Source organism: Zonotrichia albicollis, chromosome 2, assembly GCF_047830755.1.
Source record: "Zonotrichia albicollis isolate bZonAlb1 chromosome 2, bZonAlb1.hap1, whole genome shotgun sequence".
Lineage (NCBI taxonomy): Eukaryota > Metazoa > Chordata > Aves > Passeriformes > Passerellidae > Zonotrichia > Zonotrichia albicollis.
In genome coordinates this window covers 58,885,405-58,908,578 of record NC_133820.1, presented here as the reverse complement: position 1 = coordinate 58,908,578, position 23,174 = coordinate 58,885,405, and the positions used below count along the sequence as shown (strand labels likewise).

At 43.2% G+C, this 23,174-nt stretch overlaps 1 protein-coding gene across 10 annotated transcripts in view; it reads left to right on the top strand.

Moving 5' to 3' along the window:
• The window catches only part of SPATA13 (spermatogenesis associated 13), a 158,827-nt gene that overhangs the window by 111,208 nt on the left and 24,445 nt on the right, over positions 1–23,174 (top strand). For 5 of the 10 annotated variants that reach the window (XM_074535247.1, XM_014263906.3, XM_005482511.4 and 2 more), the window contains exons 2-4: positions 3,059–4,855; positions 17,748–18,110; positions 21,176–21,320. In XM_074535247.1, coding sequence (XP_074391348.1) covers positions 3,059–4,855; positions 17,748–18,110; positions 21,176–21,320 — 2,305 coding nt within the window. Of the gene's footprint in view, positions 1–1,209; positions 1,345–3,058; positions 4,856–12,855; positions 12,988–13,045; positions 15,762–17,747; positions 18,111–21,175; positions 21,321–23,174 lie in introns of those variants that run through there. The other 5 variants (XM_014263907.3, XM_026790643.2, XM_074535250.1 and 2 more) reach the window with 5 other exon arrangements.

Genomic DNA, 23,174 nt, shown 5'->3' with positions numbered 1-23,174 from the left:
CTTTGTCTTTTTGTCCAGCTGGTCGACAGAGGACACCTGAGGAACTGAAGGTTCCTTTCTCTGAGAAAGCAGAGGTTGTGGATTAAAAAGTATACTCAGAAGGAGTGTGATGCATATACCTTGGATATCTCTGGAAAGAAACTTAAAGGAACATAGGAACACAAACCCATTGAAACTCAAGGCTGAATAACACTATTAGAAGTTTTTAAGTGACCAGCACCAATCCTTACAGATACCAGGGAGGCTCTGCATTTATTTCTCCTTTGCTTCCCATGCCCAGCACTGTAAAGCAACCACCTTGCCCCCTCATTTGAGTCATTATTCCAAACTCACTCCTTCCATGGGATGTACCAGAAAGCTGTGGCTGCAAGAGCAGGGGTGGTGGCAGGCTGTGCCTGCTGCTACTGACTGCTGGAGACTTCTGTGGTCACTCCCAGTTATTTGCTACCTCATTTGACCTGCATCCCTTAAGCCCATTTGTTTGCCTCACCCCCTAACTACACCTTGCCTTTGAGAGTGTGTCTGTACTGCTCTCCAGAGAATTAATTACACTGCATGTGCAGTCACACCAGTGTCGGAGGAGAGGCAGTGGGGCTGATGGCCTTTGCTAGTTCTTCAGGGATCTGCTCTGCCATGAAATCTGTCTTGCCCCAATTTCTCTTGGTATCTTACCTGAGCTTCAATAAAACTGTTGAAATTATATTTACAATTCCAGTCCAAGTGTAGAAATATTTTTTGAACAATAAACTTTCTGAGCAAGGTCTACCAGTTTGTATAGGTCTTTGCCAGGAGTCATGACACAGGGCTTTTAGACAGTCTTACAAAATTTTTCATGTAATATACGAACTCTGTTCAGATTGTGCATAAAATGTTGTTTCTGCTGTTAAGTTTGACGAATAGCAGCAAGCCAAAAAGTTGTCCAGGTCTTGGACAGAAATGGAGCCTGGGAACCAAGCGTGAGTTTGATCAATGAGCCGTGCAAACTGCACTCGTGAGCGGGGCATACGGACCTAGGGACGGAGAGGCGGGGCGGGGCACCATGGAGGAAATGTTTAAGCTCCTAAACGTGACCATCGCCGCGCGGCCGCTTTGCTCCGCCGGTGGAAGGAAGGCAGGCTCCTTGCAGCCAGCGGCACCGGCGGGGGGCAGCGGCGCGGGCGGAGCGGACCCTGCCGGGCGCGGAGGCGGTGGGAGCAGCCCAGCCCAGCCCAGCCCCGCCCCGCCCCGCCCCGCCCCGGCCCGGCCCGGCCCGGCCCGCCCCGCCGGGCTCCGCTGCCATAGCGATGCGGGAGTGGGCAGCGGCCGGGACGCGCGGCGGCGGCGGGGAGCCCCGGCTCTGCCCAGGTAAGGGCGCTGCTCCGGGGCTGCTGCCGCAGGCTACGAGCTGGGTTTTTAATCTCATCTCGTTGTGTTTGTTCTCCCGCCTCCCCCACCCGCGCCCCTTCAGCCCGCTCAGGTGCAGTTTCTCCCAGAGCCGCTTTCTCTGGGAACTTCTTTGGCGAGAGCAGCGGCTTGTGCTCGTTTATCGTTGGGTGTTTTCTTTCCGCGTGGAAAGTTGCGAGCGGTTCCAGGGCTCAAGGGCCGGCCGAGGGTTGGGTGGCCGGCGGGCTTTTGTCCGGCGTGGTGCCGCGGCGGCGGGGCTCGGCCCGGCTCTGCCCTGCCCTGCTGCCCGGCAGGCTCCGCCGCGACCCCGTCACTAGCGGGGATTAACAACTGCGGCGGGGATGTTCCGGGCGTCTTGCTGAAGCGCGAGCAAATCCTTTTATCCGCAGAGGAGCAGAGGCTCGCAAAACTTTGAAAGTGCGCTCAGGAGGAGGGAGCAGCCCGAAAGGCAGCGGGCAGGGCTCCGCAACTGCCGCGTTTCACGTGGAGGTGGGACTGGCTGTGCGGGTCCCGCCGGGCGCCCGGCCGTGTCCCCGCGATGGAACCCCCGGCTGGCTCCTGCACCTCCTGCCGCTGCCCCTCCGCCTCGCCCAAGCCCCCGCGGCCCTTGCGATGGGAAAGAGACAAAGAAGGGTCCGGGGTCTGCCGCCTTCCCAAAGCACAGCTGTACACATTCTCTCCTTGTTTCGGGTGAGGGGGAAATCTCCCCCGCCGCCCCCAGGACCCCGCAGACAGCGGCAAGTTTTCGAAGATCCCACTGTCCCTTGCTGAAAGAGCCGTGCATAAGCTTTGTTTTTAAGGTGGAGCCAGCTTCAGACTGGGCATCCCAGTGGTTTTCGGGGCATTGTTTATCATGGTGGGGAAAACGTCTGCCTGGCTAAGATCCCTGGCTGGGGCAGGGGACGCATGGCCGGTGGTCCCCCCACGGCTTTCCCAGGCACTGGATTGTGATCTGGTCTGCTGAGCCTCCCAGCTCAGCTGAGGAGATCCTTTACAGCATGTCCCAAATGCTCTAGTCACTTTCAGGTTTGAGTTTTCATTTTGTTGTCACCATAGCATAGGGTGGCTTCTGGATGTACTGCTTTTAATTCTTGCTTTCTTTTGTAGGGAAAAAGACTTTGCTGTGCACTTGATGTAATTTCTTAGAATTTTATGTGCCAGGGGACACACAAGTCAGTCAAGTGTCACACAGAAAGCAAGTGTAGGAAAAATAATGTCTGTTTTCCTCTTCCTTGCCTCCTGTTTGAGAGTTAGGTGTCCCTTGATGAATGTGTTTTAGATGAAAACCTCCCATGTGTCTTGGGACTCAGTGCTGAGCACATGAGAAGGAAGACTGGATTGGTGTTACTGGGAGTTTCTTTCCCTTACGTGCATATGAGGATTGCATTTACTATTGTAAGGTAGCTGTGCTAGTCATAATGAATTTATTAGCTGATTAGCATTAGAGAAACAAGTACATATTGAAATTATTCTGGTCTCTTAAATTGCTGACAAATGCAATTATACTTTGAGGGAGTGACAAATGCCTTCTCTGCACCCCTGCAACACACCTTTGTTCACCATGAAGAGCTCCTTCATTTTGTGTCTTTATTTCCTACAATATAGCTGAAACTTCTTTTTGTAGGAGACTTTGTAAGAAAACTTTTTAATGTTGGCTTTTGTTTTCTTGATGCAGGCAGCACCACCTGAGGAGCTCAGCTCACCCAGTCGATGTGAAGGCAAGGCAGACCAAGGTGCAGCAGATGAAGGGGAGGCAGAGAGGTCAGCTGGTGGGGACAGCAGTGTTGCTTTGAGCTACCCCAGCCTCCACCTCCATGCCTACAGCATCGAGAGCATGACAACATTTCCGAATGGCTGTGGAAATGGCACCACCGTTACTTGTATAGTTATGGATAATAAAGAGCCCCAAAACCAGACTACCTGTGCCAGTCATAATGGGGGACACAGCACCAGCAACAGTGTTGAGGAGGAATTTCAAGAGGACAAGCTCAGCCCTTCCAAAATCATGCGCTTTTTCACCACCCCTCGGAAACGGGCTAATTCCAGCTCTGACAGGCCTCGTTCTCTGGTTTTGATGGGCAACTCATCTACGTGGAATGCCTTTTCTTCTATCAGAAAGATGGGATCTTTCAAGAAGTTGAAATCTTCAGTTCAGCAAGGAACTCAAACAAGGGAATGCTCAGACATTGTAAATGACAACAGCATAGGCAAACATGGTTCAAATGGAGCAGTGGTGCAAGTTCAGACTAACAGGTATTCCTATTCGGGGCCTCTGCATGATTTCCAGAATGCAGTAGATGGTTTGGCTTCTGACTGCTCTGATGTGGAGGAGAGCGATGAGTCCTTCCTGAGGAACACTCATCGCTCACGCAGCATCAGGCGGGCTTATGGTGCTGGCCGCATCAACTTGTTAGACACAGATAAAATTCAGAGTCGCCACAACTGTGTTAGGCCAACGTCACCTGTCATTGCAGAGCCAAAGATCTGTGAAATTCTGGTGAAAGATTCCGAAAACAACAGGATCATTTATTGGAGAAGCAAAAGTTCTGATAATTTGAACTTTCTGAAGAAAAGCTCATTCAAACGGAAGTCCACCTCAAACCTTGCTGATCTGAAGGTTGCAAATGAAAAACAGATACCAGCAAGGACCGCGAGCGTTCCTTCTGCTGACTCCGACAAAAGTGATGGAAACCCTGAGAGGCGATCCAAGCGATGGAAGAGCCCTATCAGAGCAAAGGATTTTGATCGAGTTTTGAAACTCGTCAGTAACGTTACAGATGTTGCAAGGAAGAAGGATGGCCCCAAGAACGTGGCTCCTTCTCCCGGTGAGCTGTCCCAGAGAACAAGGTCAAACAGCAGGCTGCATGATGACTACTCCCGCAGGGTTTCCAGCAGCACGGACCATGACAGGAAGAGAGGCACCTCCTCAGTATCCAGTCCAGACTCTTCCTTGCCAGGAACACCTTGCCTGCAAAGCCCTGTGATTGCTCAGGATAAAAAGGCTGAAATGAATGTAGCTGTCACTGAGGATAAAAGCCCCAGGACGTCATCAGGTATCCCAGACTCTGATAGCTTTTCACCTACTCTGGATGACATTAGTCCATTTCCAAATGAAGTCTTTTATTCGGACTCAGATGAACCAAAAGCTACTCAGCACTGTGCAGATGAAGCTGAAAACCTTCATGTTCCAGTCAGGCCAACTACTCCAAAGCCTCAAAGTCCAACTGCAGGGAAGGTCAAGTGCAGTATGAATTTCCAGTGTCCAAACCATCACAGCACGTTGTCACTGAGCTCATCGGAGAGCGAGGAGAGAGTTGAGGTACCGGGGCTGAAGCTGGGCAGGAATCCTGTTTGCTTCCAGGACTCAGTGAAAACTGTGTATTATGATGATGGAAATGAAGACAGTGGCATAAGCAGCCACTCTCAGCTGAGCCTCAATTTAGCCTCTAGTACTGAAGAGAAAAAGGAAGAGGTAAGAAAGAAAGAAAAATCCTTCAAAAGTGATGTATATTCCCTGTTGGGTTTTGTCTTTATTAATGCAAAACAATGCAAAATAATGGCTGCTGCAGCTTGTTATTGCTAAAATATGCTGACAGCAATTATTTCCTTTAAATATTCTCTTTGGATGCTAATATACAATTATTTTTTCTTTGCACATTAATATCAAAGGAAGTTTTGGCTGCAAAGGTATTCGTGTGCGTTTTCAAGGGCAGTTCATTGCACCATGAAGATACACCACCTTGTCATGTGGCCTTGTCAGACTTTACCAGCCTGAGCAGGGTCTGACTGTGTTTTCTTCACAACTGAAAGGTCTTTTTAATTTTAAAGCATCCGTGTATTCTGAAGTAGTGTTGACTTACTGTAAAACACTTTGTCTGTGGAAACCTTGCAGAACATGGTAATATTTGTAGAGCAGTGGGGTGTGAAAGACACAGTACAGAGGTTTAAGCATTCAGCTGTATCCAATGTTTTCCCTGTGTAGTGATGACCATACTGAGGGTAAACTGCTTGCTTATTCCTTTGCTTGCCAACTGCAGACAGCAGTGCTTCAGACACTGGGCTGAGTGTTTTGCTACTGTTGTTTTGGTGAAGACACGGCTGTTCTCACTGCACCTGATGAGTGATTTCATACTCTCAGTGAATGGGTAAATGGATATATTGCAGCACCTCTGAGGTAAATTCACATGATTACACTGTGCCCCCACCTAAAATATGGTGTGAATTGGCACCAGAGAAGTTGCAATGATTTGGCAGCCTTGGTGAAAAGCTGTCACATACCCTGCACCTGTCTGAAGCAGTGAAATTTAGCTCAGCCCCAGCTCACTGTGGCAAATATCCATCTGGATCTGTATAAATATGCAAGTCATTCACAGAATGAAGCTGACATATCTTTTAAGCCACTTCAGTTTGACTAAAGTATCTTAGACCTTAGGTATGAGATAGGCAAGGTGATGCTGCAGCTGCACAAGCTCCAGCCTTTCATGCTGTGAAGTTTTAAAATGTCTGTGAAGCTGTCCTACTTTTAAAGGCTTGGCACAGTTTTTGCAGACTAACTGCAAAAAAGTGGTTACAGAGCTTATCAGTATTGTCCTTCTGCTGGAGAAAAGCAATTTTGTTTACTGTTGTGTTTGCAGCGATGGTAAGATTGAAAAAATAAACTCAGTGTGTATAAATGTCTGGGATCAGAGTTTATTCCTCTTCTGGAATCATAGAATTACTCCAGCCATCCATATTTTCCAAAACTTCCACTTATATGCAAGGATAAGCTTTCACACTGCCAGAAGAGGCAAGAGTCCTAGTGTGAATAGATGCCAGTTGTATTTCTCAGGAGTAAAATGGGAGGTGGAATTAATGCTACTCATCTACCATCTAGTGGTGAGCTGCTGTCATGACCCAGAAGAAATTGATCTGGTCCTTCCCAACAAACCAGTACAGTTTTTACATGAATGTGTGTACGTTGGGTGGATAAAAGTTACTGCAGTTTTTGGTTTTAACACCACATTCTGTTATTATCTAACATGCAATTTAACCTTTCTCTTTATATTATAGCATTTTTAGGGTAATTGTGAGTGTCCTTTAGTGCTTGGTTCAGTTGTCTAAAATACAGAGTGTGCACTGGTGGCAGCTCTGGGTTTGTGTAATGGGCAGGCAGACAGTATGGGATAGATCCCAGCAAAAGATGGAGGCGGTGGTGGCCAGGGAACAGGCCCTTGGCTGTAAGCCCTCACTCTGCTGTGAGCACTGCCTGGAGCCCCTGTGCTTTGTAAAAACAGCTGTGGCATAGCTGCATCCAGGCAGAACTCTCTTCTAATGGAAAAAGCCAAAATTTTTGGAGGTGGTAGGTGTGGGTTGGAAGCAGGAGCTGTGCAGGAGAGAGTCTACTTTTATCTTGCTATACAAGGGGTATAAAGTCTGTTATTTCTTTTTTCCATGCCTGTTTCTCATCTCATACACAACCCTAAAGCTGTGGCACTCAGAGTGACTGCCAGACAGGTAGAGTGGTATTGTTTCTTCCTACCATTTCTTTGGAGGATTCAATTTCCTGCTTTACAGCATGCTTCCCTCAGCATGGAACTAGCTTGGCACCAAAGATATTTATGCCAGGTTATTTTTTTTAATTGGAATTTATTCAGCCTGTAGGCACTTTTATGAATGCCACATACTCACACAATGAGGTCACTGGGGTTTGAACTTTTGACTACAATTCATTTTTACCTTACACCTCCGCGTTGCAGAACCGTACTTGCCCAGCAAGTTGTTCTGTGATGGCTGAGTGCTTAGTTCACTCTCAACAATCATTTGAGATGTGGTGTGGAGCCATGGGCATCACACATTTTCAATTTTTTGTCTGAATCTTAAATACACTGTGTTGATGGACAACTCTGCACTGTTTCCATGTTTCATGGATCTGCCTTTCTGTCCAGATTTCATGTATAAGCCAGTATGTATTCCAGTACAGCCACTAAAGCTTGAAGACATATTTTGATATAAAGCTTAGAAGGTCCTAACCAGTCAGGCTCAAATAAGTTCTCTTTTTGGGACTGGCTGCTGTAGCTGGAAGCAAGTATAATTTATTTCCTTACTCACTCATCTGATAGATTAGTCAGCAAATGAAATCTGTGGAATTTGAATAATCTCTATATTTTCCCGAATATGGAAACTAAATATTTCTACCTTGTGTTTCCCCACTACTGTAAAGCTGATTTTGCAGTATTCCTGCAAGGGCATCTATTTGTTCATCAGAATTGATATTTTGCGTTGGTTTTTTTTCCTTACGTGATTGAGTCTTGAGATCCTGTCACTTCTCTTTGTTGGTTTCACTAAAATGCAGGATTTGGATTGAAGCAGGGGAAATTTCTTGGTTTTTGGTCCTGACAGAGGTTGTTTCCCAGGGAAGAGCTAATTAAGTGCAGCATGAATCCGTGCCTCAGCACTTCTGAGGCTACAGAGGTGTGAGTCACCAAAGCTCACCTGTGACATCCCATGCTTTGCCACCGTCTGCTTCATGCTACTGTCATTTATATTCAATATGTTGCTTTTAAATGGCATGAGGAGATGATTAAATACAAGCTTGTACTTGTGTGGAGTGTTTTACATAGTCTTTGCTTTCATGAAGGAAGAGCCCCATGTCACTGGAATAGTGAAAACTTAGTCTGTTTCAGACTGGCATGTGTCAGCCACTAAAGCTGCCTGAACAAAATACTGTTCTGAATTTGTTACAAAAAAGTAAGAGTCAAGTTACTTGACATTTCACCTAGTCTTTCACAAACTCTTAGATCATGTGGTATTTAGGTTGCCTTGCTGGCATCTGGCTTCACAGTACACCAGACTTTTTATTACTTGAGTACCTTATCTGCATGACCATAAGTGCATGATAAATTACAGTGAAGAGGTAACTCTGCTGTAATTACGATTGAGTCACAGTTTATTTACAGACAATATTTTACATGTTCTAAGACCTGTCTGTCAACTCATTTATGTTCATGCCATATAAAAGTCACTGGTCCCAGCTAGTCCACATCATAAAGTGCCCAGTGCTCAGCTGTTGGCGGAGTTGAGCTGGTGTGTCCTGGACAGGTCTCTGGACTCTGAATATTGAGCACACAGGGTTTAACTTGGAGGACAGCTTGTAAAGATGAAGAGGAAGAAGGCCTTTAGGGGTGGGGACTCAGATATGTTCTCACTGTTTGTCTTCACTATTTCTAGCTTCAAAAAGTGTCCTCACAGTGAAGGACCAAAGGGTGGTAGCTGGATGTGGTCGTGTTCAATGCCTGCAAGGAGCAAGCAGCAGCCAGGATCTGAGGGTGGTCATCTGTAGTACATGCCTCAAGTTCCTGAGTGCTGTGGGGCTGGGCATGAGCACACCTGCTGGCTGCTAGCTGCTTTCAGCTCTCTGAACTCTTCTTTTTGGATTTATTCACCTCTGGTTCATCCGTGTGCAATTTAGAGTGTAGCTTAATCAACCTAATGTGTATAACTGTAAATATGATAAACTGTGAGGGATAATTAGGTGAAGTAGTGGGAGAAATTTCTTAAAGTGGGTTTACTCCTAAGGGGCTCGTAATTTGGAGTGAGGGCTCACCACTCCAATGGCACTCTGGTCTCGCTGGCTACAGCGCCTGGGGACAGAGCAGCAGAACCCCGACACAGGGTCTGAACAGCTTCTTGCAGAAAACTGAGGTTTCAGTTAGACCAAACAACACTGGATTTGCACTAAACTCTGAGCTGCTCTGCACAAGTCAGGGTGCATTCACACAATGTCCCCACAGTCACTCAGTGAGTGACTTCCAGATGCTTTTGCCCAGAGCTAGACTAGAAACCACTGCTCATTGCTACAAACATAGATTGCAGAATCCATTGCTGCAATAATGCAGCAGGGAGCCCTCAAATGACAGGAATATCTTCCTATAGCAGCAAAAACTCTTTCAACTCCCAGCAGCAGAGCTGTCATCTCTTGGGTGCAGCCCATAATCATTTGTTGCTGTATCCGCTACTAGGAAGAAGAAAAAGCAGTAGTGACAATAATCTGAATTCTGGATTGGCCTGAATTTTAGACCAAGTAACTCTCCAGTTCTTAATAAAATTAGCCATTTCTGAAATCTGTAGGATAATATAGGAGTTACTGTCATTCTCTCAGAAATGGTTTGGATGGTGACAGGGAGAGCTCAGGGGCACTTCACTGCAGTTAGCCTGGGGCAAGCTGCACCCTTTCTTTATTGCATTTGTGCTTCTTTGCCTTTCCAGAGCGTCCCGTATTTGACTCTGCTGTAGCTGTCCAGTGGCACCTCAGTAATACCCAGGTGTTGCTCACTCTGGGATCAGGAGTAATACCCAGAAAGTAGAGCAGCACTGTGCCCATGTGATTTGGTTTCTTACATCAAACACTGTGTTGAGTTATTGGCACTGAGAATCCATCTCAATGATAGGTGGGTGAGATTTCCAAAGTGAGCAGAGGCAGCTGCAGAATCTCCCCGAGCCACCTGCATTTTCCCTTTCTGATGTCTGGAGGCTGCCATGGTGCTGGTGCCAGGATGCTGTGGCAGGCTGGGAGACCAGCCGAGTGCTGGGGGAGAGCCCCGCAGCCTTGCCCCCACCCCAGTCTCTGGGAAGTAATAGTTGGCAGAGCTGCCCAAGGCAGCTCCTCCCCTCCCAGGCTGGGGTTTGTGTATGCTGCTGGGACTTGCTGAGGGCAGGGCTTGGGCTTGGGCAGGGACAATGAAGCTTTGCTCTGAAAGGGTGGAGAGAGTGAGGAACCAGAGGACCTCATTTTGGAAAGACTCTGAAGAGAGGCAGAGGTTTATGGCTTTTTAAGTTTTGCTTTGTTAACATGAAGTTCTGCTTCCAACCTGTGGTTATCATCTCGCTTTTGAGATCTGCCAGTGGGTATTACAAAGATAGCCTGAAAGAAGAAAAAAAGTCCCTCATTTTGCCAAATAAAGGGATGTTTTTTAAACCTGTTACTTGTTCTGGGGTCTTCTGAGTCAATTCAGAAAATACTAGGGATTTATTTAGGATTTATTAATATCTATACATCTAAAAGAAGCAGAGAATATGAATACCCCTTCACTATACATCACAAGTTTGCAGTTCCAGTTCAGATACTGAAGGAAAGAATGGACAGTATGAGAGCATCATTCACCATCTCAAGTATTGAGTCACCAAAAAACTAGAGGAAACAGTTTTCTGGTTTTAGCACATTTGCATTTTTATATGACTGATAAGACTATTTCTGCAAAGGAAGTACATTTCCCTGCAAACTCCTCCCCTGTGCCATTTGGAACTATGTTAGCTGATTTGGATTTGGAAATGAATTAGAGGAGAGGATGAAGGAAATCCTTGAGGCTGAGGAACAGATTTGAGAATCATGAGATCCTTGTCATTGTCATTGTCATATTGTCATTTCCAGTCCTGCCCTATGCTTCTACATGACTTAAGTGCTTTGTATCTGTTCCTTATCTGTGAAATGTGGACATTACCAAGGTGAACTTGCTAATCTTGGTGAAGCATATTGCTGAGAGGGAAAGCTTTATGCTTTATCATTGATTGTGATAAGCAGGCTTTCAAGGATCAGGTTAAATGAAGCAAACCTGCATTAAAAGGCCTTAGAAAATAGATGGCTAAATTTTCTTTGTATCTATACAGCCTGATCTCTTAATGTGGTTTTATAGGTGTATTTGTTAGTTAGAATACCACAATTGCTTTGGTGTTCACAGATCCCAAGTGGAAATTTATATAAATTTTTTTCCCAATTTTTAAAACTTCTAAAATTAGTGTTTCACCACAGCAGTTTGTGTTGCTAATGGGGGTTGCTTTTGCTATGTCACAGGGCACAGTAATATTGTTTTTCCTTACTAAAATGCATAGTATTTCCTGCATTTATTCTGTGAGCTTATACTGGTGTAGTACAGTGGTATTCCTTTAGGGAGTCCCCCTCAGAAACAGCGCTTTGCAAATTTTTCAGCTGTGGCTCCACACAATTTTTGTTTGAGGGGAGGAGGGGGAAAAGAAAAGGGAGGTTATCATCCAAGCAGCTAAAACTTATGTAGATGTTGGCCATGGTTGTATTGCATTGATTGCCTCTGCTTTGCTTGTATATATAAGTGTAATTTAAGCAGGTTTTTTTTGCAGTTGTTTCACAGATTGTGTTTTGCTGTCTTGCAGACCACTGGTCGAATTGCCCTTGATGTTCCAGGGATAGATAATCAATGCATTTATGTAGGGTCTTCTCAAAGGCTAATTAAAAAGAAAAGACGTTAGTGGCAGAGGAGGCAGAGGGATGTAAAGAAAAAGAATATAGTGCAGTTTCCATTTAATTACAAAGGAATAGATGGAAATTTTATTGAATTGGACTGGTTTAATAATTCTTGTTTGTTTGTGATTGAACATGTAATTACTGAAAGTGTGCTTTCTTCTGCAGTAAAAGCAGTCAATTCCATGGTAGCTCTTGCTATGGAATTGCTGTTTGAAATTGTCTCTGTTGGATCAATAGGGGATCACTGGGCTCTCTTGAAACTTCAGAATCTTTTTATAAAACCTAGAAAGAAAGCAATGAATTAATTTTCTCTGGGATACTTTATTTATCCAGAGTCTCATAATCTGTGTCTGTCGCAACAGTTTGCAGAAAAACTAAAGTATTGATCGTGTCCATGAAACATAAAACAAGCTTTTAACGTCATTTGGTATTAGTGATAAATGGACTTCAACTAATGCTCTCCCAGCTGCCATTTATCAGCAAGAAAAAGTGCAGTGGTTTCTTTTAATCATGTACCTAGGTGGAGACATGTCCAGACTTTCACTCTGTTAGGTCAAGGTAGTGAAGTAATTTATATCTACTAGGTCACAATCCCTCGGCCCTTTTTGTGTTTGGTGGCTTGTATAAACTGAAAAGCCACTTCTAATACTACTGTTGAGTTCCTAAGATTTGGCAGTTACTGTCTTATACGGAAATAATAGCTGTTTAATAGCCACCAATTAAAATATCTTATATAGCTGTCATTGCTAGTGAAAGAAATTTGTACATTTTTATATAGATCCCTGAATATATGCAGAAATGTATCTTCTTGCTCAAAATAAAAAGATACCTACGTGACTTAGCACAAGTATTGTGATAGTTTCAAGCCTTGTCATTTGCAGAAGAGCAGGACTGATTACCCATCAAAACTTTTCACTGAGAAGATGTAGTAATTGTGTTCTGAAACTTCTCAGCCTACTCAGGTTTTCCTCATAACTTATTCTCAGTCAGAATCATCATCCGTTTAATTTGTCACACCTTTCAATAAATTGCATTTGGAAATTAATGTGCGTTTTTGTAAAGACACTATTAGATTTTGATTTTCTGTTTTCTCCAGGTTAGAAAAAGGCAGTAGTAGTTAGCAAAATTACATTTCAGCCAGGCAGCTCAAATATACAGAGATAACAGAAGAAGTATTGCAACTTATTGCGTAGCTAATGAAAACAAACAAACCCTCCCCCCCACAAAAAAAAAAAAAAGAAAAAAGAAAAAAAGCAGAAGCATAGTCAGGATGCTCTTTTTCCTGGGGAAGAGGAATGCTGGGGGTCTTTGTCCAAGATGTACCTACTTGTGACTTCCCAGAAGATTATCAGGTAGGGAAAACTTTTCAGGAGAAAAGTGTCCCCTTATACCTTTGAAGTTGTCTGTATGTACATGTTATGGAACATCACTGCATTCGGAACTTAAAGGTTATATTTTGGAAATATGAATAGGTAACAGTAGGGGTTGAAGTGCAGATTAATGGTCAAGGACTCTCAGCAATGTACACGTCATCAAGACCTTTATGAAGTGGGGATTTTAATTAGGGAGGTTATTGGCTAAACACATTGAGCAAAAAAAACCCAAAAAAATCAGAGCTTGTTTTTCCTTTGCTATCATGGTGTCAGCCCTCAAAAGTGTCCCAGCAGCAGGAGGCTGACCAGCAGCATTTTCTGTTGGGTCAGACTTGTAGTTTGGGCTTTCTCTGCAGCAGAGAATGGGGTCAGGTATAGAGGATGAAGGGTTATTCATGGTTGGTGTAACTGCACCAGCAGAAGTCCTGCCATGCAGTTTCAAGTACTGGCAATTTCTTTGCCATATCACTGATAAAAGTTACATCCGCATAAGCAACATTTTATCAGTACTGTGCAATTCAGGTCTTGTGCTCCTTGGGCAGCACTTCCTCTGAAATCAGTTCTGAGTGCTGAATATATCAAAAGTACACAGTGGTGTGAGTAATAGCTGGAAAACCGGGCTCTAAAGACTAAGCTAAGATTTCAGTGATTAAACACCTGATGCTGATGTTGCTTACCTTGGCTATTAATGAGTACAGGGAATGCCAATAGCAGTCATGTGCCATTAAATGGAACAGGGTTGTACCAGGGCCAAGTTGAGCTGAGTGAGATCATTATTGAGTCCTTGAAGTTGCTGTAGCTGGATTGGGAAATCAGTCTGGGCCCAGGCATGGGAGGGGTTTGGTCTGGCTGGGCACAGACTCTGTGGTGTCATTGTTTACCTGGGAGCAGCCTGGGAGAGCTCCCACTGTAGCCTGCCGGGCGTGGTCAGGGGGTCCTGGGGAACACAGCCTTAACAGCACACCTGAATGTGGCACCTGGAGTTGAGCCCAACTAAAAATAGCTGTCAAATGAAGTGAGGGGCAGCTATCAAAGACAGCTGGAAAAAACCTCACGGTGAAGCTGCATGTTTCTGGAGCAGGAGGTGGGGACCAAGCAGGGCTGTCCACAGCACTAGGGAACATAGTTGTAGCTCCATCTAAACCTTCCTGCAATCCAGTTGATGCCTGGTTCTTGCCTGTAGTGCTGCCTGGCTGGTCACTCAGTAGGCTTGGCTGATGCTCTTGTTTAGGGGCTCAGCTGGATTCCTGGAACATAAAAGATCCTGCACTGCTGGAGATGTCATGACAGGCTTCCCTTTGTCCCCAGGGGCTGCTTCTGGATGGCCCAAGCCTCCCATAGGTCCTGTGTCATACTTGCATGATGCATGGCACGTGGAGATGTCTTAGATTCCTTTGGACGTTTGAAATAGCCCTGGGTGTGTATGTTCAGGCAACAAAATTTCATTCTAGATTTCTCCTGACTATGATGACAGCTTTATTATCTAGTTAATGTACAGACAGCTCCATTGCAGAATTGAAATTAAAATGCAGGAATCTGCAGCTAAGAGTGACGTATTGAAAGGGATCAACAGCAAATATAAGTGTAATCTGGTCTGAAGTAGATATTCATTTTAAATTGTTGTATTTGTAGATACAGTGCTGTCAGGAATAAGGAAAGCAGTTGAAATACAATGATTTAACTAGTTTGCTGTTGTAGGAATTTAGTTATCCAGATAAAATTAATTCATTTGCATCAGCACAAACAAGCAGAGCTGTTTGCATTTGCACTCTCAGAAGAAACCTAACTGAGGATACAGCCTAAAAGGCAAGATAAATAATCTTGATTTCTAGTATTGGTGCTGCTAGACTAGCAGGTATGAATTTCAGAAAATCCAGTGTGGATTAATCTTAGACCTTAACTTCTCAGAAATCTCAAAATGCCTTGAAATTTTTGACCAGCACTTAAAATGCATGAGCTGGTGCATGAGATTTTGATTTTCATCCTATATGAAGTGCCATGTGTATCTCTAGACATCTGTAGATGTTCCCAGTAATGATTGCACAACATCAACCTGCTTTCCCTTATAAAAGATTCATTAGGAGAAGGTGATTTGAGGTCAGCAGTGGTGCACCATATAAAGCCAGTCAGAGGTGGAGTACAATTGTTTTCTCAGAATTTTTAATTTGATGTCAAGAATCACACTTATGCTTAAGTTACTGCAGTACTGGAGCCTGTGAGTTGTGTACTGGATATTTTTATTCCTGCTAGTGAGTGGTCACTTGATTAAGGTCCTGCTTGAGCGGGCCACTTAGAGGAATGTGAGATTATTCGTCTGGTTTCCCCTGTTTTTTGTAGTGACAGGGTTATGCTTTCTCTTTTAGTATTTTACAGTGCAGTTTATAGATCTAAGACTAAAAACACACATCCTTCAGCATTGTTTGTTGTACAGCAGAGATTAATGTGGCTGTCATTTGGATCACTACTTAAGGTGGAGTCCTGCAGAATGCAAGCAGTCCTCTGCAAATGTTATTGCTCAAGATAAGGGTGTAAGCAGCAGATTATGAGATGACGTGTGACGTGTCCTTCCTCAGTCTAAAAGTACAGGATCATGGTATGAACTTTGCCTGACTGGTTATGCAGAGAGAGAGTGTGCTCACATTTGTAGCACTTATGGACGAGACTTTGCGAAACAAAAACAGAAAATGACTCTCATGAGCTCCTTTCTCAGTCACTGCATATGTGGAGACCCTTTACCTGTGTCTGATTCTGAGGTAAGAACCTTATTTAACCTGTGACTTTGCTGCTCAGTCTTGGAAGGGCTGTTCTTAAGGGACAGCTTTGCTGAAGCTGTGTTAATGCACCAGCCGGGGAGTGACTCTCTGCTTCATTAAATGTACTGTTAAAACTGATCCTGAACACAAATCTGTAGAGAACCTGAAGTTCTTGCTTGAATGACAGGTATAGAAACAAATTTTTTTTTAAAGTACTCTATTTAGAATAAATGTCATGCTGTAAGTGAAATAATTGAATGTAGAACAATATACTTGGGAATATTTGAAAAGTACCATTTTCATAATTGCAGTAATCATGTTAAAATATTGACTGTTTAGTAACTCTGCTTACTGGCTGAAGTGCTTTCATACCATGGAATTAATCTTAAACCTGTCTTTCAAACAAAAGGCAACATCTGCCCACTGTATCACGAGGCTTAAAAAGTGTCATTAGATTGGTAGTGGCCTGGCTGAAAATGACAGGTAGACAAAAAGGTGCCAGAAGATAAATCATCTGGCACAGACATCATTGCAAAAGGCTGCTTCTGGGCTGCATGTTTGCTTTGGTTATTCAGTATCTGGAATGCCTTCATCTGATCTGGAACAGATGAACAAAATATAGTTAGAGAGAGACAAAATTATGCTTTTCTCTTTTGGAATACTTACTAGCTTTCTCTTTTTTCTATTTTTATGAAGGAGCTGGGAAAAGCCAAGAAACACCAAGAAATCAGAAATTTGAGGGAAAAGTGAACATAAATTTTTGTCTGCAGATTTTTTTCTGAAAATTTGCAAGGGTTTTGCTAGAAAAAATTACAACAGTATTACTTAAAATGCTTAAAAATGCTCCCTCTACCAAGTGTTTAGCTGAGGTTATTTTATTTCCAAACTCATAATACCACTGCAGTTGTGATACTTGCAGACATTAACCTCTGTGAGCCAGCTGTGCTGTTAAATAGGAAAAACATGGTCATTTTCCAAGCCTCCTATCTAAGCCCATAGTTTTTTTCCTGTGTTTGTGCTATAATATATCTCTTGATATGATCAGCATGGCTTGAAACTCCCAGAGCATATGGGAAATGAGCTTCTCTCTTCCAAACTGTACGAGCTTGCTCACATAATTCACTCCTGGCTGCAGAATCTCTAGATCTGACCAAGTGGCATTGTGGGAGTGAGTGGTAGGAGGGAGTGTGACTGCCCAGTCTGGCATCAGATTACAGTTACATGGATCTGCAAGCGGTCAAAATGCCGCCTTGCTGTTTGTTTTCATCACTGAACAGAGGTGGAGCAGAGAAATACATAGGATGGGTTGGCTTGGAAGGGAACTTAAAGATCACCCAGTTCAAGCTCACCAGCCATGGACAGGGACACCTTTCACTAGACCAGGTTGCCCAGAGCCCCATCCAGCCTGGCCTTGGACAATACCAGGGTTGAAGCATGCACAACTTCCCTGGGCACCCTGTTCTGGTGCCTTGCCACCTCATGGTCAAGAATGTCTTCATAATATATAATCTAAACCCACCTTCTTTCAGTTTAAAATTGTTGCCCCTTGTCCTGTTGCTACAAGCCTTAGTAAAAAGTCCAATACCACAGCTGAGTTATATTTACTGGTGTTACCTGTGATATCAAACTTGTGCGTAGAAAAAAGTTCTGTGAGCACAAAGCTGTCTTTCTAAGAAACTATTCCATGAGTTCAGTGTCTGTGATAGGGCCTATCTGTACTGCTGAGGTAACAGGTTAGTTTTTAGTGTTATTAGTCTGGTTTGCCAAAGAGGTACTGATTGTTGGGTGCTTACCTTACTCAGCACAAGCATCATGATGTCTCTGCTTTGAAAGTTATCTCTTCCTGAATTGTCAATTGCATTTATTGTATTTATGGTAACTCCTTCTGTTTTAGACATGTTAAGTTGATCTGACATATGACAAACTCACAAATTATTAACTGTCAGAAAATTCTGTGGCTTATTTGACTTGTTCACATTTAAAAAGGTTGTTTCTGATGACCACTGGAAGAGGTCCACATCCCAGGAGGAAGAAAAGGCAGACTCACAAAAAGTCACACCAAGGAAATGGGGCTCTGGAAAAAGATCCCGGCCCAGACCTCTCTCAGACTATGGCCAAATGGCGATCCGAAGTTTGTCTATACCAGAAGATGCAGTTGCAGTGGAGTCTCAGAACACAGACTGCACAGATGGAGAATATCAGCCAGGACTGGCATCCCTTGGGTCTGGGATCCAAAGCAGTACTGTAGGCTACCACAGAGGGAGGAAGAGAAGACCCATCTCCATAATAGGTGGGGTCAATTTCTATGGAGACGATCAAGCAGAAGAGAGAGAAAATCTGCTGACACAAGTAAGATAAACAGATGTGCTCTGCAAACTGCAAAAGACCCTTTCTCTTCCTTGTCTCTGTCTTCAGCCTAGAAAATAGAATGGATGCTTCCTTCTCTTCCTTCCCTTTTGTCAAGCTGACATCGTGTACTTAGAATACTGCTTTCCTGGTCACTAATTACTTTGTCTTCTTGCTAAAAATACAGCATGGAACAAACCTGATACTGACTTTGGGATAATCTTTTCTGTATTTTAAATTAATCTGATTTCTTTCTTGGCATGGTCATTATGTCTTATGTTGGTCTATACGGGCTTATTTGTGTGTAAAACAGATGTATGTTTAGTCTCCTTATAGAGTGCCTGAGGAACAGAATAGTACAATCAAAGAGAATGATAACACATTATTTATTGGTAATTTCAAGTTATCCAAAAGCAAGCCTGTTCAAAAACTGTGGCTTTATAAGTGGTGTTCAAAATCTTGGTTGATTTGATCTAAATTCATCTGATCTACTAAACTGATTAGATGAAACAAAGGTAGGAAACCTATTAGCAAGCAGTGTATACTTGAACAGTACCTATATTTGCCATCTCTGTTGGTTTAAGTAAAAGAGTGAGAAATTAAAAACTTCTGAAGGGTAAAAATTGCTCCTTTCTCCCTGGAGGTAGTGCTGAGCAAGTACAATGCGTAGAGGAACTTACTGTTATGTTGGTGGTCATGGCCCCATCTTGCATTTGGTTGCAGAGCTTCAGCTTTTGTAAGACTCCACTCATCAGGTATTTTCTGCTTTCCCTGGAAGCTGGAGGACTTCTGCCTAAAGCAATTGTCAAGCTGATAAAGCAACAGAAAAAAGAATTAGTATTTGCATCCTCAAAAAAATTGATTCTGGTGGTTATTAATGAAATTTGAGTCCTGTTAGTCTTTCTCAAGCTGCTTCATCTACTGCTGGGAAGTTTACTGATAGTAAAGTGCTGGAACAATGTCAGGATTTTCAGTTTCCTGTGAAAAACATTTTGTAACATGAACACTGTTATTGTGTATTACATACTTTTTTCTTTATAAGTCCCTGATGAAAAAATCTTAAAGCAAAACTGCAGCTGAAGCCAGTGAACCTTTTACCCAGGCAAAGGCCTGTGTTTCAAATCATATGTAATTAAGATATTTTAAAATTAATTCTATTTCTTAATTTGGAAGGTTAAAAAAAGGGGAAAATTATTATTGTTAATTCTATGCCATCTTACTCAAGAATAATAGATGGATTTCAAGAGATAGTAAGTATGGGCAACTTGCTATACTGTGTAAGGGATTAAATACTCTCCAGACCCTTCATGTAGTGCTGACACCGGAGTGATCTCTTTTGAAACCTTGTTCACATCAGTTTAGTAGTGAAGGAACGTGCATCAAGGCAGCTTTTTGAGTTGACTCTTTCCATGCTCCAGTGCTGCCATAACAGCTTGGCTGGGGTTAAGTTGGCCCATTGCTGGATCACTGTGGTCAAGACCAAAATGATGAAGCATTCCTAACGTTATTAAACCAAATTATGGCCTTCCCAGGCCAATTTCCCAGGGCTGCCACACATCCATGTCTGTCCAGGGAAAGGATTTAGACTGAAGCCTTATAAGAAAATTTTAATTGTCCAGAAATAAATAGCTTTTTTTACTTACTCAGCCAGTTATTTGCATACCGTAGTTGCCATGACTTTTATTAGCTATTTGATACAACAAATCAAACTTTTTGTGGTGAAGGATCCTGGTATACTGATAAGGCACTTAGGAAATGGAGTTTAAAGATGAGGTTGTAGATGAATCATATTCCATACACATTGAGGTTTTTGGCAGTCATAAAAAAAGGTAAACTTTTAGCTGGAATGTGAAAAAGGACTCAACAAACAGGAATATATGCCCTAGAAATATTTTATGTGGGGCTGTCAAAGACTGCTCTTCACACTGGTGATTTTTTTTTAAAGCTTTGAAAAGCCTTGGGAATATTTGAAAAGTACAAAGCTAATTCCTCTTCACTGTATTTTGTTCCGGTCTGACAGCTTAGGTGTGAGAAAACATTTTCAAACAATACTGTCATGGGTTTCGTAACAGAGTGTCAAGAGATAGTTCATTAAAAACCATCCCAGATGTTTCAGATTACCTGATAGAAGAACAGTAACAACTGAACAATAAGAGAAGATGTAGAGCTGAGTTTCTCTGAAGTTCATGTGCTGAAGCCTGGTTGTTTATTATGTTGAATGCTTATGCAAGATCATTCAGCCTGGCTAATGTGGCATTGTTCAGGGACAACATAAAATCAGACTCAATTTGCAAATAAAACAGGGGCAGGTTTTCCAATCGTAATTTAAGAAATGAATGATTTATCCAAAGAAAATGGCTTTGAGATAATGTTAATAATAAACTTAGTATTACCTCTTTCTTACAAGGCTTCTGGGAACTCAAAACAGAGCATCATTTGGACAATTATTACTGTCTTGTTTATTTTACTGACAAGCAATACATTTTACTTATGAAAGCAGAAATCCACCACCTCTGCAGAAAACCTGTTCTAGTGTTTTACCATCCTCATCCTAGAAAACCTTTTCATTAATCTAAATTAGTCTTCCTTCAGCTGAAAGCTATTCCCCCTTGTCCTATCTCTACATGCCATTGTAAAAAGTCCCCTCCAGTTTTCTTGTAGACCTCCTTGGGTCCTGAAAAGCCATAGTGAGGTCTCCCTGGAGCCTTGTCTTCTCTAGGCTGAACAACCCCAGCTCTCTCAGCCCAGTCTTCATAGGGGAGGTGCTCCCACCTTCTGATTGTCTTCAAAAAAGCATATTACAAGATGAAAATTAAAGAGCATGTCTGACCACAACAGAAGGCTAAGGAGTTTTCAATGTCACAAAGAACAGTAATGTAATAAAACTTGTTCTGTGGTGCTGGTGGACGTGGTATGCAGTGTTTAAGCAATGTCCCTTCAACATAGGAGATGTTACTGCCTGTGTAATTACTTGGACTATCTGGAGAAACCTTACTTCATACCTGAGCTTTGCTCAGTTGGACTTGCCTGTAGTTTACTAATACCGGATTTTCCTGTTTGCTCGGTAGCCTGTGGCGCGGCCACCCGTTCCAGCACACAAGGTGCCCCCGTACAAGGCTGTTTCAGCCAGGTTCCGGCCGCTCACCTTCTCACAAAGTACCCCCATCGGTCTGGACCGCGTGGGACGGCGGCGGCAGATGAGAACATCTAATGGTAAGATGAGTATTTTTAACTGTGTAGATCAGAAAGCCACACTCCAGGCTAAGCAAGAATTAGAATATAATGTGGAGGACAAAAGAGTGCACAGCAATTCAGTGACAAAGTTGTACCCAGCTAAGTTGCTTTGTTTTGTGAGTTTCTTACTAGTAGCTGCTGTTCTCATGTAAAACATTTTTTTCACTTTTACTCTTTGACATTGCTATGGTTTATTGTTCTCTACCACTTACTTGCCTGTATTCTCCGCTCTCTTAGTCATATACTTGCCTAAAGTCAAGAGATTATGAAGGAAGTAAGTTCTAATATGCTTGAGTTCACACCTGAACCCTAGCCACACCACACATGTATTTTTAATTTTTTGTTTGCCATGCATTCAGCTTTACTTAAATAGGCAAGCCTTAAGTCAGTAAGTGGCTTGCTGATGAGTGTAATCCAACCAGAACTCTGGTACATGAGGGACAGGTTCTTGGTAAAAATTGCCTTTTTTGGAAGCACTGTGCTTTAACAGGCTTGCTGATATGTCCTGTGTAATTTTGCTGTAATTGTTTACTCTTAGCATGGAATGCTATCTGGAGTTAATAGAAATAGTCTATTAACTAGTCTAGATGTAGTGGAACATTTCTTCACAGGTGGGTCCAGAACAACCTGGGTTAACACCATTTGTTTTCCTTCTGTCAAGATTTGTAAATAAAAGCAAAATTCTCACTTTGTGTCTTTCACTGTTAATAGTGAACAAAACACTGTTGGGAACCTTCACCCTGAAGGTTCTTGATCAAGGCTTCCCATGACTGAAGTAGGAACCTTAACAAATAGCATTTTCAATGTTTATTAAAATTTATTAAAATTACTGACTTGTGTATGTTTACAAATCAGTACTTAGCTTCTATGGTTCTTAGCTAAGTTTTAGCTGCAGAGATGTCCAAATTGTACCAAAAATGCTTTAACTACAAATTAGTTTACATAAGAATGTGTTAAAACTGAATTCTCCTGTTTTAAATAGAACATGACAGTTTTTTTCAGGAGGTGCTCTTCAAGAAGCAGACTTGAGAATTTCTAACTATGGCAGTAAGAGGGACATACCCAATAAGATGAGCTCAGTTTGTTGGAACATGGTGTTGATAATGCCTAGGCTGTGGGTTTGATCCCCTTATGGGCCATTCACTTGAGGGTTGGACTTGATGATCTTAGCGGGTCCCTTCCAACTCAGAATAGTCTGTGATTCTGAGATACATTATTGTGCTGGTTTAGACAGCAGGTTTAGGGAACTAACCTCCAAATAAGCCACTCCCTTTCCCCCTGCCCCTTTGGAGAGAACAAGATGACAATTTACTAAAATTGCAATGACAACAGCATCATCAATAGTAAAAAGTATGCAAAAAGAGGGTGCCCTACCCACAAAAAATGGCATTTACCACTGTGAAAAAAACTCCAGATCTTCCTGAAGACATTGCCTGCTGTGGTCTCCACACAAAGGCAGTATAATTACTGTTCCTGCCTGTGGGGCATGTGGTATTTGGGATACAAAGGCAATATGTCAAAGAGAGCTTCCGCTACTTATTGTTCTCCCTCACTGCAGTCGGCCAACAGCTAAGGAGTAGGGCAAGCAAACCCTTGGAAGCGCGATCATCGCGTTGTGCCACGGCGCTGCCTCAGACCTCTGCTTTGCTGGTTCCATTCTGCAAAGCTGCCTCTGGCACTGATGCTGCTCCAGTTGGGCTCTCCTGGAGCTTGGGCTCTGTGTAGCTCAGCTGGGCTCGGCTCTGTGCCGCTGCCTCTCTCTCTTTTTGTTCCCTTGGAGTGGCGTCTCAGACCCATCGTTGCTGTCCTTCAGCACCATGTTTTAAAGCTGCG